Source organism: Balearica regulorum, chromosome 1 (genome assembly GCF_011004875.1).
Source record: "Balearica regulorum gibbericeps isolate bBalReg1 chromosome 1, bBalReg1.pri, whole genome shotgun sequence".
Taxonomy (NCBI): domain Eukaryota; kingdom Metazoa; phylum Chordata; class Aves; order Gruiformes; family Gruidae; genus Balearica; species Balearica regulorum.
In genome coordinates, this window is record NC_046184.1 from 55,790,134 (window position 1) to 55,809,161 (window position 19,028).

The 19,028-nt window shown below is 44.4% G+C and overlaps 1 protein-coding gene across 1 annotated transcript; it reads left to right on the top strand.

Moving 5' to 3' along the window:
• Nucleotides 1-54: 54 nt before the first annotated feature.
• On the top strand, nt 55-17,411 carry DESI1 (desumoylating isopeptidase 1). Its single transcript, XM_075751313.1, is given in 7 exon segments — nt 55-231; nt 234-384; nt 10,323-10,344; nt 11,310-11,379; nt 12,038-12,147; nt 12,936-13,058; nt 14,247-17,411. Coding segments are annotated over 7 exon segments (699 nt in total). The 5' UTR covers nt 55-102; the 3' UTR covers nt 14,341-17,411.
• The last annotated feature ends 1,617 nt before the right edge of the window (nt 17,412-19,028 follow it).

Here is a 19,028-nt window from a genome sequence, read left to right on the forward strand (position 1 = left end):
CCCGTCGCCGCCCACCGCTTCTAGCTCCGCCCTCGCGTCGACCCCCGGCACTGCATAACGGCGCAGTGACGGGGCAGCCCGGCCAGTCGCCGGCTCCCGCGCATGCGCAGAGACAGCGTCGCCCCTTCCGTTCCGTCTGTCACCTCACAGTCGGCGCTACCGCACCCGGGAGCGGCGGCGGGGCCGGCACCGGGGCTGCCCTTTCCCCTTCCCCTCCGCTTCCCGGCGCCCGGCCGGACGGCGGGTGCCTGTCAGGGCTCTGGGTGCCGCCCGGCGGCCGTGCCCGTGCCCCCATGGAGGAGCCGCTGGCCCTGCACCCCGTGAAGCTCTATGTGTACGACCTGTCCAAGGGCATGGCCCGGCGCCTCAGCCCCCTCATGCTGGGTAAGAGCACAGCGGGGGCCCCGCACCGGCGGGTACCGGCACCGCCCCGCCTCTGCGTGGGGCCCGGCCCACCCCTGCCGCCGCCGCCGCCGCCGCCCGGGGGCTCGTGTCCCCCCACCGACCGCTGCGGCCACGCCGGGGAACGGAGCCGAAATCACCCCCTTCAGTCCTGGGGGTGGTTTTTCCCCCGCCCGGTATCGCTCTGCCGAGGGAGCGGCCCGCCGGGGAAGGGCTCCCTGAGGGTGCGGGTAGCGCTCGGCGGCTGCGGGCACCGGGCCGCGGCGGTGGCCGGTGGCTGATGCACGACTTGCGAGTGTGCGGGCCTGGCTTGGAGGCCCGATGTGTGGGGAGAAAAGTGGGGTTTAGCTGCAGCATCCCCATCTCCGTCCTCAGCGGAAAGAGCTTTGTCAGTAGGGTGACTCCAGGTGAACAGGGTCCAGCCTCTTTTCCTCCATCTGTCCTTTGCTGCTTCATTAATTTTATTTACTAGAGGCTAATTAAAAGTATTACTTAGCCCCTGAAGTGAGGGAAAGCTCAGTTCCTGACACCCCGACTGCTGTGACACCTCAGCAGGAAGGCTGAACTGGAAGAAAGCCTTCTGCTGTTTACAAGGTTATTGAGTTCAAGCGGCTCCGTGTTGGGCTAGGCGATACACGGCTTGTGATGCACAATTGACCACCACCTCCTTCCAGAGAGTTTGTAAAAGTTTGTTGTATGTCTTATCAAGAATACATGCGTTTCCAACTGAGCCCTGGGCTGGGGATGCGAAGGAAACTTAGATTTTGCTTGAAGTTTTGGAAGTGTGAAGTACAAATGCAACAAGAGTGTGGTTTGTACCTGTTACGCGTAGACTCTGGCCCATGTCAGACCAGCAGTCTGTGTGAGATGAGACTTCCCAACAGGCTTAGTGTCTGAACAGATGGCTCCATGTAATCTTGTTTTACAGTTTGTTGGCACTCACTTCGCTCATCTGTCCTACGAGGAGATTTTGTGCTTTCCTGCAAGCTTAAAATGAAAGTCCAAATAACTCTTAGCATGAGGTTTCGTACACGTCAACGATAGGCTTGCAAAGTTGAGAAGAAAATATTATAGAGATCATATGTGATGTGCTCTGTTAGCCAGACAGCAATAACAGTTTTGGAAGATGTGTGTTTCCTGTGCTGGATAACCTCAAAACTTTTTGCACGGTCAGAGTCCCTTCTGTTGTAGCCCTCAGGGAAGTAATTTTTCACGTGTTAGTTCATTATAGCCATGTTTTATCTTGTGCTAAGAGTTACAAATCTTAGGATACAGATTACATGTGTGCATGATTTACCGGTGTTTGAGTCGAGCAGATTTTAAGCTGTCTTATTTCAAAGTGTTGGTCCAGACATAGACCACAGACCAGTGACAACCTATTTCTGTACACAGCTCTGTGCTGATCTTCACACAGATGAGGTGATGGCTTCTTAGCTCTCTTGTTAGTCACAAAGTCAGTCTTGGGACCTTATAGCTTTCTGAATTTCTGCACAAAAATGCGTAGTGCATGACTTCATTTTTGGTGCTTTTTATGCTATCCAAACAACAACTCAAAAACTTTGTGCTTGAGATACAGTTTGGTGCTGAGTTTCCAGGAGTCTGAGTAATGAAAAGGAAGATTTAAAAATCTGAACGTGTCTTTTGGTTGCTTGCCAGTACTGCCCGGTAACTAGCTGAGTTCAGGCGTGTTCATGGAACAGGGCCAACAAGGCCTGCACGGTCACAGTGACAAGGCAGACTGCAGAATATTTGGGATTATGTGGATCCAGCAACTGGATTGTCTGTAAAACAATTCATTTGTTCCATTTTTTCCTTCAAGTTAAGTATCTTCTGTGTGTTTTCACTCTGATCTGTCAGACCTCCAGATTAGTTTACAAACCTCTCCAAGAGCAAAGGGATGGAGAGAATATTTCTCTGTCCTTCTGTACACACCTTTTTTTTTTTTCCTCAAAGAACAACAAAAACTGTTGCTGCTTCTCTGTACATCAACTTTCAGATGGTCAATAGCTATTTTTCCTTTTTTTTTTTTGGTCAGTGATGTTTATAAACTCTACGTCATCAGGGTAAGTCATAGGAATTGAAGAGGAAAGGATTTATTAGATGATTTAGTGCTAAACATTTGTCATCTCTACTTCTGGTGTTCTTTCCATAGATGTCAAGTTTGACTGAAACAATGCTTTTGCTCCGAGTGATAATTCTGTAACACCACCTATACTGAAAGACATGTATTTTAGAGAGAAGAAACAAATATGATAATTGATTGTGCTAAAATCAATTCCTAGCATGCATGAAAACGGAAACTTGGATCTCCCTGCCAGAGAGGGATGAATCCCTTCTTATGGGGCTGACCACTGCGAGGGCATCACCACGTGGTGTCTTCGGGTGCTAACAGGATCCAGAGGTATGAGGGATTATGTCAGTACAGCCTTCAGGGATCAGCTCTCACTAAATGTTATCCTAACTTTTTCAGTATCAAGTCTCTCCATTGTGGCTGAAGGGTGAACCTGAAAGGTAAAGCTATACAGCACTGCTCATAGCAGACTTTAGAGTTACGTAGTCGTGGCCTTTTGGCATTTCTTCACTTTTCTTGGCAGGTTTTTTCTTTTTTACCCAGACTATTTTTGTTCTTCCTACATTTCTGTGAGTTTCCTGTAATTTTTCAGTGACTGTTCTAAACATGACCAAATGTTGTAGTTCAATTGCCTTCGAGATCAGAAGTGGCATATTTAATTTTTGTGTGCTGTTGCTCTACGTGTCCCTTTTCTACAGGTATTGTTCCCCCTCTCTCCCCCATTCTCAGTCTATGCAACTACTTTTGTCTGTCCAACTACATGATTTAATAATAAATGTTAATCTGAAAGCAGACTTCACCTGATTCTGTGGGAGGTGGAGAGGATAACAGAATAGTTCAGCTTGCAGTGCTGATTTTGAAGGAAATTGAAATTTTTAAATGGTACATTCAACTGTAAGGACTTAACAGTCCAGAAAGAGTTGGAGCTACAAGTAGCTGCTAAAAGGAGGTACCTTCTCTTCCACCCGTTCTGAAGAGTTTAGAATTGCTCCAGCGTGAGGTTCCATCAGCTTTGCTCCAGAGCATTTGCTAGGGATTTCGTGAAAATCAAGTGTGTTACCCTCCCCCAATCTAGCCTACTTCTTGGTCTCTGTAGGCACCTCGAGGAGAAGGGAACTGAAGGAGACTCCTCCCTCTCTTTTAGTTTCTTTGCTTCAGTTGAGCACCCTCAGTAGCACGTAGGAGAAAGTCCTTGACTAATTAGGATAATTTTCAATTTAAAAAGGGCAGGTATATTAATGGATTGGCCTAAGTAAATTGCAACAACATGCAAAGCAACGCACTGCTAGAAATGCCCACGCTAGTTGACCAAATTATATCACTTCCAGTTCCACAGGAGACAAGTTCACTACTTTTCTGGGATCTTTTAGGGTCTTCTGGGGCTTGCATATCCATTGCAGAGCATAGATATGTTGTTAAAAATGCTAAGCTTCTTATTATTTCTTTACAGCTCAGGAACAGGTGGTGTTCTTGTGCTGAGGGATGGATGGCCTAAGCTCTGAATGGGGTAAATCAAGTGCCCATCTCCTTATATAATTCCTTCATGTTGCAGAACTCTTCTGCCCTTCAGTCTAATAATTTGAATTAATATACAAACACCACTTTCCTATTTAAAATGCACAGGAATAAATACATTGTGTGGCCCTCAAGATTAACAAATTAACTGTGCCAGTAAAATAGATTGGTGAGCATCTAATCTCCCTTCTGCTTGGCCTTCCAGATAAGTCCAAGCATGGGAGTAATCCTGTTTGATTGTATTCTAAAATTATATGGGCTTGCTTCTTTCAAAATACCCTTGTATCCCAACCATGACAGTCTCCTGAATCAGTTGTACAACAAACAAATCTAACTACTTCATTCTCCATGTTCCTGTGACTAAGCTGAGGGTCCTGGAATTGTTTAATGGATTTGAATATTGTTTTTTTTCTCATAGGTAAGCACCATTAAAGTATTTGAGCTATGAATGTTCTAAAGAAAAATAACAGCAAATAATAAAAAAACCCCCTTTGTTTGCCAGATGATACTCTGCCTCATTCAAACAATTTGAATCTTTGAGATGCTTAAGCACACAGATCTATGCTGACTTGGCATCCCCTCCTGAGTTCTAGTGAGTATTTTCAGGAAAGATCCATGTAAGCACCTCAGCAAGTAGGAGAAAAAAAGAAAAAAAAAAAATGACTTAAAGATCAGGTATGTGATCAGGTTTCCAGAGACTGACAAGCTGTCACCCTAAAGCTCTCACAGATATCACACAGTAACTTTCATGCCCATGTTCGTGGTCTGTGACAAATGCAAGGTAGCTTGACTTACATCAGGTCGTAATGGAAGCAGATCAAATTAAGCTGAATTGCTTCACATTTACTTCAGGCTGAACTTGCACGCAGGCACTTACTGTGGGATGGATGACACCTGGTAACTTGACCAGGTGCACTAATTGTTGTACAATTAAGTTTGTACATCTAAATTTGCAACACCCTTTCCTGCTCAACAGCCCTGTGTCCCTTGAAATAAACTCTTTAGGCATCTTGCTGTTTCTCTGTTTTACCTGAATGAACAGCAGATGCCCAAAAGAGTATCATCCCACCAGGACATTCCTGTTGCGGTTTATATGCGCGGGCATCGTTTGGATTAGCTTTGCTGTAGGTATCGAGTGAAGGGCAATGGCTGCAATTGAAAGGCTTTATCAGCTCAAATGGCAATTATTGGGGAATCAGACTTCTCTATGTAGTTATAGACAGCCTCAGGATATGAGTAAATGTGTTGGTTTTGGTGGCTCTACCAGTGTCTAGTTCTGCCCATGTTACTGCGTGCCACAGGAGTTTGAGTGATGTGGCAAGGAGTGGAAGAGCATGAAACGTGATGATGTCTGCCAGTACTTCAGATGATACTTGCAATCCTTTCTTCTAGACCACTCAATTGACTGAGATGTAAGTTCTATTTAGGATTATTTGTGGAGGCTCCCTGGCAAGCTTGACCTTCTATTTTTTAAGCTGGACAGTGCTGCCAGAAGCAGCCTTATTGGAAAGTGGCGCTGCAAGGCCTGCATACTACTTGTGTTTTAGCACTGCTGCAGCAATACTGTACTCACGTTCTCACTTGGGCAGCTGACTGTGGAAACAGAGCAGTGCCGATCCTTGCTTGGTCATGCTGTTGGGGCTGGGATGTGTATTAAGCCTTCAGAGGCTGCGAGCAACATATTTTGTATATAATGGACAATGCCCAGCAGAAGGCAAGACATGACTCCTTAGTGCAGGCTGCTTTATGTAAGCTTGTCAGGAGCGGCAGTGGTTGTGAGGTGTCTGTCGCCTGTTCTGTGCAATGTCTGAGTTTGAGAGAAGGGCAAGAAGAGTCATATAGGAGGATCACCAACAGAGGCAAAACTTCAGGAGGAAGATGATGGTGTCCGTGAAGGTCTGTACCGAACCTCTTACATGATGCAACAGACAAACAACATTAAGATTCTTGCTGAGTGGCAGGAAAGGGAGCTGCCCAGGTTCCTCATAAGCTCGTGGCCGTTGACTTATTCCTCTGTCAGTCAGTTTGGAGTTGAGATGACAACAGCCAGCTGTGCAGAATGGGAAACTGCAGCAGCATACCAGAAGTTCTTGGTCTTGGATATCTCCGGGTGATGCGTGTGTGGCCAATAATGGCAAGTTTCTTAGGTATGGGATTCCCGAACGGTGTTGTCGTTGGAGAGGCTTGCACTGCCTCTGACCAAGCACAGTCCACCAGTGGCAGAAAGGGATTTTATTTTGTCTGCAGCAGGCTGGAGAGTTACCATGGATGCCTTATTGTCATCAGTGCTGCAGATCTGGCATGTGTTTTCCACAATGCCAGCCTGGTTAATGTCTTACAGGAGCCAAGCAAAAATAGCAGGTCAGCAGCTCCATTAAGATCATCAAACCAGTGCTTGGCACAAACTGACCTAGCAGCCTCAGACAGACGTGCCTTGTGAAGATAGGCGGCTTCACTTGCCAAGAGCTGTTCTGTTACTGCCCTGGCAGTTGCTGCCTGTTGTTGGCTACGGATTTAGTGTGTGGCAGCCAGAGACGAGCCCCCCAGGGCTGGACTGCAGTCTAATGCAAAGTCCCTTTCCTGAATTCTGTTTGAGTTTTGTTCATACAAAGAGAGAATTGCATTGGTGGAAAGGGACCTCTGGAGGTCCTGCTCTAGGTAAATCTGATTCTTCAGGGTCCTGAGCAGCTGTGTTCTGAGTATCTCTGAGGATGGAAATCCTACGTGCTTTCTGGACCCCTGCCCCAGTGTTTGACCACCTTCATGGTAAATTTTTTTTCCTCCTGTTACTGAGTTGGGAATTTTCCATTTTCCAACTAGCACCTGTTGCCTTTCACTGTGCACCTCTGAGTAGAACAAGGGTCCCTTTCCTCCACACCCATTAGGTAGTTGTAGACAGCAATAAGGACTCTTGGCCTTCTCTTCTTGAGTCTGAGAAGGCCATTTTGCTTAGCCACTCTTCAATACAGCAAGTGCTCCAGCCCGGTACATCAGTGTCTTTTGTACTGGGGGATCCAAAAGTGGACGTGGCACTCCAGATGTGGTTTCACAAGTGTCAAATAGGGGGAGTCACCTCCCTTGAGTTGCTGGCTGCGTTCTTGCTAGAGCAGCCCAATGTGTGGTAGCCTTTGCTGTAATGATCTTTTCAAGTAGGTGTTTTAATTCCGTGAGTAGGTTCCTGGCAGCACCTGTGACATTGTCAGCATCTGCTGTAATTCTTTCACCTGCACACAGAATCTATGTGCAAAGTGACAACTTTGTGGAATGCCTTCCATTGTTTGCTGGAAATGCGTGTGAAAGTAAATATTAAGATGTTCTTTTTATTCATTTAGTATGCAAAAGGGCAGATACAATTCTAGTATGTGCTGCCTTTGAAATGGTTTGTTTCTCTGCCCTGAAGGATAAAGTTCAAGTTTCTAGTGGAAAACAGTGATTTATTATGAACAAATGTGTAATAGTTTATTAACAGATATGCAGAACACTAACTATGCAAAGCCAAGCGGTAGATCCTATCGTAGGCCAGCTGCTAAAGTTAGGGCAGTGCACTATACCCCACCTCACCCATTGCTGCTGAGCCTGTGGTGTCACTGGTTTCTGGCAGCTCCAGAGCACAAGGCAAAAGCTCTGATGAGGGAAAATGTGGAACAAGGGCCAGAGAATCGGGGAGCACAACAGCGTGGGACGTGCAAGAGGGGCAGCAAACGCTCCTGTGGTGTTGCGACACACTGCTCCAGTTCTCTCATCGTTGCTACTATCTTTTGGCCTTCATCCTACTCCATGCCTATATTTCTGTGTGACGGTGAATATGCTTGCTGCCTGGCTGTGATCCATGGTAGTGACAGATCAATCCACCTACTTCAAAACTGTGCTCGCTTCGACTGATGTCTCTATTGTCACAACAGCCTTTTCCCTGCCTCTGCTCTTACACGACCCTTGTCTGAAGCAGGTATCTAATCTGTGCCTATTTTGCTTCAGATTTGAGCGGAAAAAATATGGTAGTGATTGTTTATTCCTTACTTGGATGCATAAACATCCTTTTCTCAGAACTCTTGAAGGATTATCCTTGTCAGTTTTGTTCCTCCGTTTTACCCGGTCCAGATCACAGAAAGTTGGTTTTGCCCAAGGGAAAGAACTCGTGAAGAATTACTGCTGCTTCAAAGCACCATATTCACTCCTGGCACTCACAGGTCAAAGCAGCCTTGACAGAGAAGTAGGAGAGAATAAATACCCCAAGACCCTCTGCCTATAGAAAGGGAAGGGCCTCTGCCTCCCTGTAGGCCGTTGATGCCGTGGCACTGATCTAAGTAAGGACAATAGAAGAATGTCTTTCCACAGGACAGGTGGAACTGGGACAATATACCCCATCACTGCTACCACACCAGGTATCTTAGAAGAAGCTGGACACCAACAGAAGAAGAGTGACCCCTAAAGTTTCAGCAGAGAAGCCAGCATCCTGGAGGCTGAGGGATCACATACTGCTCTGTCAAACTACCATTTAGCTTTAGGCCTCTGATACACTAACTGGGGCTCAGTGTATAACGTTCTGCCTGCTCTTTGAGAATTGTGGGGGATGAGCAGGGGAATGCAACTGAGCCAAGCTTCATTTTTACCAAACTTCTTTTTTTAATGATTGGAATAATTTATTGTTATTCTGAGCATCTGATTCCAGCCTTTGAAAAGTAGTCACAGTGCAGTTTCAACATCATAAGCTGGGGGAATACAAGCAGGGTGGCTGGTGGAATAGTTGCTAGGGAGAGGCAAGGCTGACAGTGGGATGAGGGATGCAGCCCGATCCTGAGTTAAGGTTAGTTAAGGCAGTGGCCTTCATGATAACTAAGAAAAGCCTGAATATTACAAGCATTTGACTAAAACATTAAAAAAAAGACCACAGCTCTGAGGCTGCATTTAAAGGAGGAGGATAATATCTAGACATAATGGCCCAGAATTCAGGAAGCAAGTCTGTGGCTAGCTTTGGGAGGCCTGAGGCTGGTGTGATGGAAACAGATGGTATCCAAACCAGAGCAAAGCCTGTTAGCCGAAAGTTAACCCATCAGTGCTTTCTGAAGAAATTTGTACTAGAACAGCGCCTCTCACGTTCAGGTGGCTTTTTTTATCATGTCTACAGTGTTTCTTATCTAGCTCTGGGAAACGTGCAGATGACTTTAGCAGGTCATCACATCACATTCTGGTATATAAGAGCTGAACAATAACAACAAAACGTCTTGGAAGAGGTGCTGCTTGGATATAAAGGATAGTGGTGTGGGAACTGGTCTGCTAGGGGAGAGCGCTTATACATGGAGGCTGACTAAAAGGATCAGGAGCCTGCTGCAAGCACGCAGAAGCTGCGGCAGAGGAGCACTCAGCCTGCTGGGTTCAGAAGAATACCAGATGTTGGTATGCACGTGGTTTTTCTGTTCTAAATGCACTTTTCTGGGTGTTGTGCACCTTGTTTGGCAAAATAAAGTTTAGCACATCTGTCTTAGCATGTTGTTGCTGCCTACAAGTTTATAAAGGGATACGATACCAGGAACCAAGCCTTTAGGCTCAATTATTTTAGCTATCATAACCTGGAGCAGTAACAGCTGGTGAGCCTTTGAAGAGAGGTTTGATTTTTGAGATCCTACCATGAACACAGAGAGGTTTAGGTTTTCTATTTCTAGGGAACTGGAAAAACATTTCAGAAGGGACTTTTTCTCTAAGACACAATGATTTTTATCAATTTAGTGGTGCCTGAAGCAAGTCTTTGCTGCTGTGTTCTACAAAACACATAATTTTATAAGTTGTATAAATTTCAACCCTGCACTTCTCCCTTCCCCAACTCCCACTTAAACTGTTAATTTTTAAGAGGAGGAGGAGGGAGGGAAAGGAGGAAACCATGGAATAGATTATAGAGACTATCATCACACATCAAATGTTCAAGTCAGGTCTCTCATCAGTTACTGAAAAAGAAGACTGAATAATCTCTGCTGGCTAACTGCCTGCCATTACAAAATCAGTGTAAAATTCGACTCTTCTAGTCCTGACTGAAGACTCTAATTTTAGGAAAAGGTTTCTTTTCTTGGTCTGTAGACAAAAGCCCAAGAAAGGTAAACACTGGCAGGATAGAATGGCATTGCCACTTCTGCATGCAGGAGGAAAAAAGTACAGTAGCAGTGTGGATGGAGTAGTTCATTCGAAAGACAGACATTCTGTTTCTTTGGAAGCAACTCTGGGATGAAATCTTTGGTATTACTGTCATGGTGAAATAATAAGCATGGTTCCGAAGTGATTGACAGAAAGTAGGCTGAAATCTAGAAAATATGTTGCTAATAACTCTTCTTTTCTCTGCATACAGGGAAACAGCTGGATGGCATCTGGTAAGTGACCTAGATTTCAATTGCATAATGTGTGTTAAACACTTAGTGATGTAGGAAGTACTTTCAATATGAGATTATATATGCTTCAGAACATTTTGGTGCTGAAGAGAGACCGAGGCACTTTTTGTTCCTGAATACAGATTGACAGTAAGATAATGTACAGTCAGGTGCTGGTTAAAATTCTCCATTCAAAGCTCAGTGGACCCCATAACAAAAAGTGTTGGTAGTAGTTGTTGTGGTTTAGTGCACTTGTGCGCTTTCTTAAGGGTAGGATGTTGTCCTTGTCCCAAGCTCTTTGTCTTCTAATTGCAGACATGACTAAACATGAGAGTAAAAGAGTAGGTGGGAAGAAGGTATTACAGAATTGGGCCTTCTGGCATGCAAGAGCAGTGGCAACGTTTGATTACAAAACACCTCCCAATTTGCTATAATTCATATCAAGCGGGTGGCGGGGTTTGGGTTTTTTTTTATAAAAAAAAAAAAAAGGAGGGGAGGGGAACCCCTCCAAAACCTTGTCTCCATCCATTTTCTTCTCTATTGATCCATCTCCAGTGATCATCCGACCTTCTCAGTCAGTGTCACTCAGACATGCAGTTCTGTCTCTGTGGTAGCAGGGCTAGCTCTGTCTCTCTGTCTCTGAATTCACCCTCAACCCTTTAACTGAAAGAGGCTGCAGGAGATCTCATGCTGGTGTGGAAGTCCCTCTCTTCCTACACCCTTCATGCTTGGGCAGCTAGCTAAGCTTGTTCTCTCCCAACCACTTACAGAGTTACAGTGGGCTTGATAATCATTGCTTCTACATCCCTCCACGTCCCAGCAGATCCTGTTCCTATTCACAGAAACACATGGACCTTATCTTTCAGTTATTCATTTTATCATGTCCTTGAGCGCATAAATTTACCAGTGATTTATGTGCTAGGTTAAATATTTCTTTTGTTTCACCTGTTTTTTGTTCTCTTTGGCAGGCACACCTCTATAATAGTCCATAAGGATGAATTCTTCTATGGCAATGGAGGAATCTCCAGCTGTGCACCCGTAAGTTAAACTTATTTTTCCAATAAGATAATTTTGTGATAGGGTTACTTTATCAGAATTGCTTGTGTTGCTGTCTTTTAGAAAAGCAGCAATAGGCTTCTGAATTCAGCCAGATGTGGCTGCTTGCCATGGTTGCCTAGGGCATCTGAGGAAAAGCACGGACAGTGGGTTTAAGCCCAACTAAATATGGTTTGAGCATTGCTTCTGCTGATGGAGTCTGTCTATCCAAGACACCTTCTGCAGCTGCATTGCCAGAGTGACACCTTGTCTAATTCTGTGTAGATAGGTTTTACATGCAGACTTGGCAACTCGAGATATCCTTTTTAAATTAAAAAAAAAAAAATTATGATGCTTTGCCTGACCTTTCTGTTCTTGGAGAGGAAAAACTGATAGACCATTCTTTTAAAGCAGCATTTTGCCATAGCATAGAGCTTTCAGCACAAAGAGCCAGGTACACAAGCTGAAATGTAAGTTGCATGTCGCTTCTCACTCTCTGAGCGCAGAACAGGGGAGACCAGTAGGGCTCTCTGCTTGACAAACATACCGAAGGTTTCTCCTTTTGCGTCTGGACAAGCCATGATAGGTCTATTCAATAGAGTCCTCCAAAAGAATTCAGTCTGCCCATTTAACATTGTCTTCTGGCTGTTAATTTTTACAGGGAGGGACACTTCTTGGCCCCCCAGACTCGGTTGTTGACCTGGGCAACACTGAAGTCACAGAAGAAATTTTTCTGGAATATCTTTCCTCTTTGGGGGAATCTATGTTTCGGTAAGTAGCAGCTTTTACTATAAAATCTTTATAACAAAAAAAGCCTTTAGGAGAAGGGTTGCAGAGTAGAGGAAGGTATTATGAAACCAGTCCTGCTCACAAAGCTTTGTATGCTTAGTGTATTATTTGGTACTCTCCAAATATAAGACTGGAACTGGTGCACCGATACTCAAGGAGCTACCAGCTAGGCAACCCTCTGGTGTGCCAGCTTTGAGCCTGGCTGGGAAAGCATTCTGCCAGGAAGTCTTTCACAGTTTTTTTGTAAAATGGAATAATGCCTGCAATGCCTTTGAGAGAATCACCGGGAAAACGAAGGCACTATATGAAATGTTTCAGTAAATAGTGCTTTGCCCCATGAGTCATAGGTGAAGTGTTGTAGTAAAGCTGCCAACTTTCAGATGAGTAAAAACAAGATCTTGACTGTTAAAGAGTCTAGTATCCTTCTCACAAGAATAGGAAACAGTAGCATTTAGTGTTCTGGCTATATGTCAATATCAATAATTCCTGTAATTTCTCGTTATTCCTTCCGTGGTTTTAATTGAAGAAACCTGACCTCACTTACCCTCTAAAAAAGCATTGTATAAAGTCAGTGATGCAGAGAGATGTCATTTTCCACCCTGATTCAATTGAATTGAAGGTGAATTGATGTCTGCATTTTACCTACTTGCCTTAGTGGGGGGAAAAAAGTGCTAACGAAAGGAGGCGTTCTCGCTAGGCCTCTTTTTTTGCTTATTAGATTTATTGCTGAATCTGTCTTTTTATGTTTCAATTCCTTTCCTGTGGCACAGAGGAGAGTCTTATAACCTCTTTGAACACAACTGCAACACCTTCAGTAATGAAGTGGCACAGTTTCTGACAGGAAGAAAAATCCCTTCCTACATCACTGACCTTCCAGCTGAAGTTCTTGCCACGTGAGTACGCATGCCACTCCTCTCTGTAGTGTATCACTTCATGCTAATGCTTAAGCATTTGACAGAGCCAGCGGTACCAGTTTCTGCTGGCTCTCTCTGAGAACTAGCGTAAGATTAAGGAGAGGATGCTATTTGCTTTACTTCAGCGCTTACAACATTATATGACAAGTGCTGACTGGTACTGGCATTACTAAGAAGACAGGAAGAGGTTGTTCTTCTACCTTTAAGTTAAACTCGTCGTTTTGGGATTTTTTCTGATGGTCTCTTATATGTGACCAGACAAGCACAGAAAGTTTCAGAAAATGGTGCAAGTTTTTTTTGTCTTAGGAAACCAGTATCTGGTAAAGATCACTTCTCTTATTCTAAGCACTGTAATAGCAGTGGAGGTGTCAGCTTTGCTCGTGAAGAGGCAGGGGAGATGTAATTTTAAAATTAATGCTGCAGTTTGAAAGCTAGGACTGGATGAAAAAAGAGGGTATGAAAAAGAGGAAACGAAAAATTCCTGCCTGGTAGTTCAGCTCAATTTTTTTTTTTTTTTTTTTTTTTTAAACTCTCAGCTAGTGAGGATCCCAGTGGGATGATTTGAGCTCCATCATTTAGGTCTTACTTCTCATAACAATGGTATACCATGTTATTTGGGAGACATGTCTTCTACCCTGGGCTCTTATTGCTTCAGGTGTCTGAAAATCAGATAAATTCTATAACAGAGTGAGTCACATTGAAAGATAAACCAGGTGCTACGGGTTGCAACAGAAATTATTCTGTGCGTGTTGAACCATTGTCTTATAAGGGAGCTTGAGGCTATTCTTCTAGCAGTCTTTAATATTGATGTGGTACTTCACAGAGCACTGCAGTTGCATAACAGGTATTTTGTTCGCACACTTAAGTGAAATGAATTTCTAAAAGCCAGTTTCAGACACACTATTACCACATTAGCAGTCTGGGCATGTTAGGACTCAGAACTAGCTTATATAAAATCATGTTTAAGATTCTTAGTTATTGAACAGTAAACCCTCTTTAATAGGTTAAATCAGTTTGCTTTAGTTTGTAGTGGAAGTTTGTTCTTCAAATTTGCTTCTACAGTGTTGGTTTGCTTGCACTCTAGGAAGTGAGTGCACTTCAGTAGTAAGTGGGAAAAGTTGTTCATCAAGTAAGCTATTTGAGATGTTTATTTCTTTACCTTCTCAGACCTTTTGGACAAGCTTTAAGGCCCCTCCTGGACTCCATCCAGATCCAGCCACCCGGAGGAAATACCTTCAGCAGACATAATGGACAGAGCTAACAGGAGTGACCCAGTGTGCCCAGCCTCATCAGGCCTCTTCCTTTTTAAACACGAATCTACCAGATTTCTATTTTATAATTTCCCATCAGAATTAACTCTACAGAAGTTACAAGACAAGTTTTAAAATTTCCTTGGGAGAGGATTTATCAGGGTGCATGTAAGACAATGCTACCAAAAAGATTGCCATAATTTCTAATAGTATTATACTAATTTATAAAGGCTGTCTTGTCCAAGTAGGCTGACACTTTCTAAGTAACTCCCGTGCTGGTAAGTGGGAATTCATTCCATGAGCATTCAAGGGCCCATTACACCATTTGGAGTAAATAAAGGGATGTCTTAGCCATCCCTTGCAGGCTTGCATCTCTTTCTCCTGTCACTGCCTATATTATGGGGGTGTTTGCTGAAGTCTAGCAAAAAGACAAAGTATTGGTAGCCTAGGAAGTGAAGGTGTCCCAGGATTAGTCTTCTGCATATTTCGTTGACGTTATGTTGTTTGCTCAGGGGAAAAGCTGAACTGATCTAATTAGAATATTTGCAGTGGCACAGCTGTGTGGGAAAGTTGATCAAGCTGAATTGTGTGTTGGTGTCACCCAGTAAAGTTGAAACTTTCAATGGGACTAGCTGTGTGTGGGAGGGAGGCTGGAGCTGAAGGCTACCAAGAGCTCGTCATGTTAGGTCCAAGAGTTATGGGAAAGAACCAGCTGAAAGAACAGAATCTCATGAGCAGAAGTGCTGGAAACAAATTTCAGGTGAAAGTAAAATGAAGTGAAATGTTTCCTTTTCTCGCATGTAAACTTATCAGTAGATAGACAGAACCTTGTTAACTGTTTACCTTTGCATAAGAGCTGGGTTTGTTGTGGTGGGTTTTTTTTTTCTTACCAAGCCAGAGTTACAGTACAGTCAGGCAGGAGTAACATGGCAACTGCACGATAACATAAGGCCAACCAATTCTGCATTCAGTATCTAGTTGCAGACACAGTAGGAGTTCCAACTTTCTTTGATATTGCTGTCCTTCCCAAAGCAGTCAAGCACATCACAGAGATGGTTCTGTTTAAGTGTAAGAGAAATAGGTGGTAGGTCTCCCCAAATGTAAAGAAAATGAGGAAGAGTCAAATTAAGCTTTTCTATGGAACAATTGAGTTTATTGGGATACATGCAGAAGCAGTCCTGTCCTTAGATTTATGTTAGATTGTTTCAATACTGCATCTTCTAGTTTAAGATTCTTACAGCTTTGCAGTGGGGAAAGATTAGGGAAATGAAAGAATAGGCACACTGATTTCTTTTCATGCATGTATATACACTGTTTTCCTGAACAATTTTGTAGCAGTTAACATTTAGGAAGGAACACAAGAAAGATGTTGGACAAACTCCAAAACATTGCTGATGCTCCATAAATGGGGTTTGCACATCCCAGATGCTGCTGAACAAGCATCTATGCAAATGTATAGCCCTTTGTCCAGTGCTTTGTTGTGAAAAGTATTGCTGCAAGTTCAGTCCTGCGTCTCAGACTTCCTGCAGTGGAAATTTCCTGCATACCTAAAGGAGATGTCTTTCCTCTGCTGGGCTCTTTCTCCCAGGATAATAGAGTCTGATAAGTTTCTCACGCTGTTACTCAGTGTGGACTGTAACGGCTCGTATTTTTGAGGGGATGGGATGGAGGGGAGCTGACACGTAGTCACTCTGTCAAATACTCTGTTGCCCTGCACCTTGTGGAGACACTACATGAGTAGAAGCACAGTACTGTCAGTCCATCTTGCAGTTTTGTGTGTACCTGCTCTCAGTGCACAGCAGTGGCCCTTGCAGCCCAGATTATTTTTGTTGTTGTCATTCTCTGCTTGTGCCATCAACTTCTCTTTAAGCATTTCATTTGGTGGACTGGACTTGGAGACAGCTGCAGCAGTTAGTACAGATCGGTTTAGACAAAAGCTTTCAATCATTCCCCATCAAAATGTCCTGTTTGCAGAAAGCATTCTATAATAAATCATTTACAAATGCCTTTTGGTGGTCCCAGAGGAAGGATTGGTGTTTGTCTTCTGCTAAGCCATAGGTTAGTTTTCCTGTTTAGTATGTGTATCTTCTCCAGTCTCTTCCCATACCTATTCTGTAAAGAGTAACCAGTCTGTCATCTTAATACACACATGACTGTGCCGCAGAATGCTGTTGCATGTTAGAGATCTTGGAGCTTCCTTGGTCGAACAGGTATACTCGAGCTGATACAGTGTAGCCCAACATCCAGGTATGCTAGTTGGGTACCTGCAAGCAGCACAGCTGTGGTTGCTTGTCTTTCAGCAAACTATCACTTCAGGCACAGCTGCCTGCGGTGGAAGCACTGGTGCCACGGTTTCTGCCCCATGCTCTTGCACAATGAGGAAATCACTTGTACGTCCACCACTTTAGAGATCCTGAGCATGGCTTCTGCTTGGCTGCCTACTTCAGGACCTTTTACGTCCTCTCAGAAGGCAGGAAAGAAAAGGAAGATGCTCACCCCAGGCATTTGGCAATCTGCCTTTTCCCCTCCTGAGCAGCCCCTTTGCAGAGATAATGCTGCTACTTTAAGGTCACTGAGTAAAATTTCACTCAACCATATTCTGTTTGCAATAGCCAAGGAGCTCCTGGAGGGTCTCCTGGGCTTGGGACCTGCTCTGTGTTTCGTGGCAAAGGAACTGTAGGAGGGAATCCTGTCTGCTTGGTCTTATTGGGTAACGAGACCCCTGTATCCTGTAGGCCTCTTAGGAAACCCATTTTCTCCAAAGATGGTTGCGTGTACATTGCAGGACTGTGCCCCCAACATTCCACCCAGCCATACCTACTCCTGTGAATATAAACTAGACTGAGAAGTGTATGTAAGTGTATATAGGTGACAAACTTCAGCCTGCTGATTGACAAAGGGGCAGGGAAACCGAACTCCTGAAAGGGAACAGAACCCTTTTGCCTACACTTACTATTCTGTCTTGTATTGCTGGGGTTTCCCTGTGCCATTTAAAAAATGTTAATAATGTCTTTAGGCAGAAAGTGATGTTTTGATTTATTTGTGTTTTTTTTTTCTATTACAATAAAAAGAAATACAGCAAGTTTTCCTGCTTGAATGTATGTGTCCACACAGCTGCCCAGTGAACGCAGCTGACCAGAAGTCATTGTCTTCACTCTAGTCTCAGCTGGAAAGTGCAAGATGAGAAACGGTTCGGGCAGTTTACACCAGGTACCGCTACTGGAAGTAGCGGTGGCTACTGCCCTTTCCTAGTACTGGTCACAGGCAATAATCTTTAGATTTGAGAAAATTTTCCTTCTGTAAGCACCGTGGTATCTTATCAAGACCACGCTCCTGAGGCCTGACACAGCTTGGATGAGGTGTATGAAGGCTGCACAGCAGGTATTCTGTCAGCACAGGTTTTGTGCAGCTCTTGCTCATCTAAGTGTGCAAGAATGAAATGTCTAATGTCTGCTGTTGAAGAGGAGACCCAACAGAGCTTAAACATAGGAAAAGGCTCTAAGCTTTTCCTGATTGTCTTGATGGTACTACTTTCAAAAGGAAAAAAGCAGCTTTAAGAAGTAGACTTTTTGCCTGGGTTCCTCTGGAGCTGCAGAGGGGATAGCAGTGAGGATCAGGTAACACTGCCCATCATGCCTCTGCCAGTGGGCTGTTAAGGAGCAGGGGAAGAAATTAATTCTGCTTGGTTCAGCCTTCTGAATGCTTATCGATGGCATCCAAATGATAAACCACATAGTTTGCTGTTTGTATGACTGTATCAGTGCAATACAGAAGAGGGCTTGTAACAGAAGGGGGCTTTCATAAAGATTCATGATTGTGGTTATTTTGGGCTGTGTTATTCAGATGTGGTGGTGCTGGTTTGCTATCAAGTACCAGTACTAGCCCCACATAAAATACCTGGAAATGCATATAAAACCATACCTTGACCTTAATGGCAGCCCTAGACAGAGCGTAAGCCAGCGCTCACAGCCGCTTACCTTCTAAAGTTCAAACAAAATACTCGCCCTTGCTGCTAGTAACGGAGATTTTATTCACGACGACACCTGCTGCCTATCTGAGCGGTGATCGAGGGAACGTATCAAGAATGGTTTAAGTGCACAGTATTAAATAACTGAAAGAGCCACAGCAGCCCTGTTCTCAGAGCTACTCTGGATTCAGGGACGCTTCACTGAAAGGCAGACTTGTACTCCCTGGGGAAACCAAGATGGCAGAAGTCCTCACCAGCTGATACCAAACAGCAGTGGGGTTGCTGGGAGAGCTGTTTTCACTTGAATAGAGTTTCTAAAGCAGCGTGACAAATAAGCTGGAGAACGCATAGCAGGTAGTTTGAGCTTTGGAAAGCTCTCCTGGTAGCATAAACTGATAGCACAGTAAAAGTGCAAAAATTTGTGAACACTGACCCATATTTTAGCAGACTTCCCAATTCTGGGAAGTGCCCCGAGGTGGCACTGCTGCCTTGTAGCGCAGGGATGCACCTGAGCCTGGGGGGAGCAGCTCCTGCTTTTGGGATGTCCAGAGTAATGTCAGTGCAAGGAGGAAGGTCTCTCCCAGACAAAACTGCAGGTGGGAGCAGCCAGGAGACAAGACCGTAAGGGAGCCTGGGCTACAGCAAGAACCGAGTGCCACTACGAGCCAGGGCTGCAACAGGAGAGAGCTGGCAGGTTTTCCTAACACCACGTCTCTTCCACCCAGGTGTGGG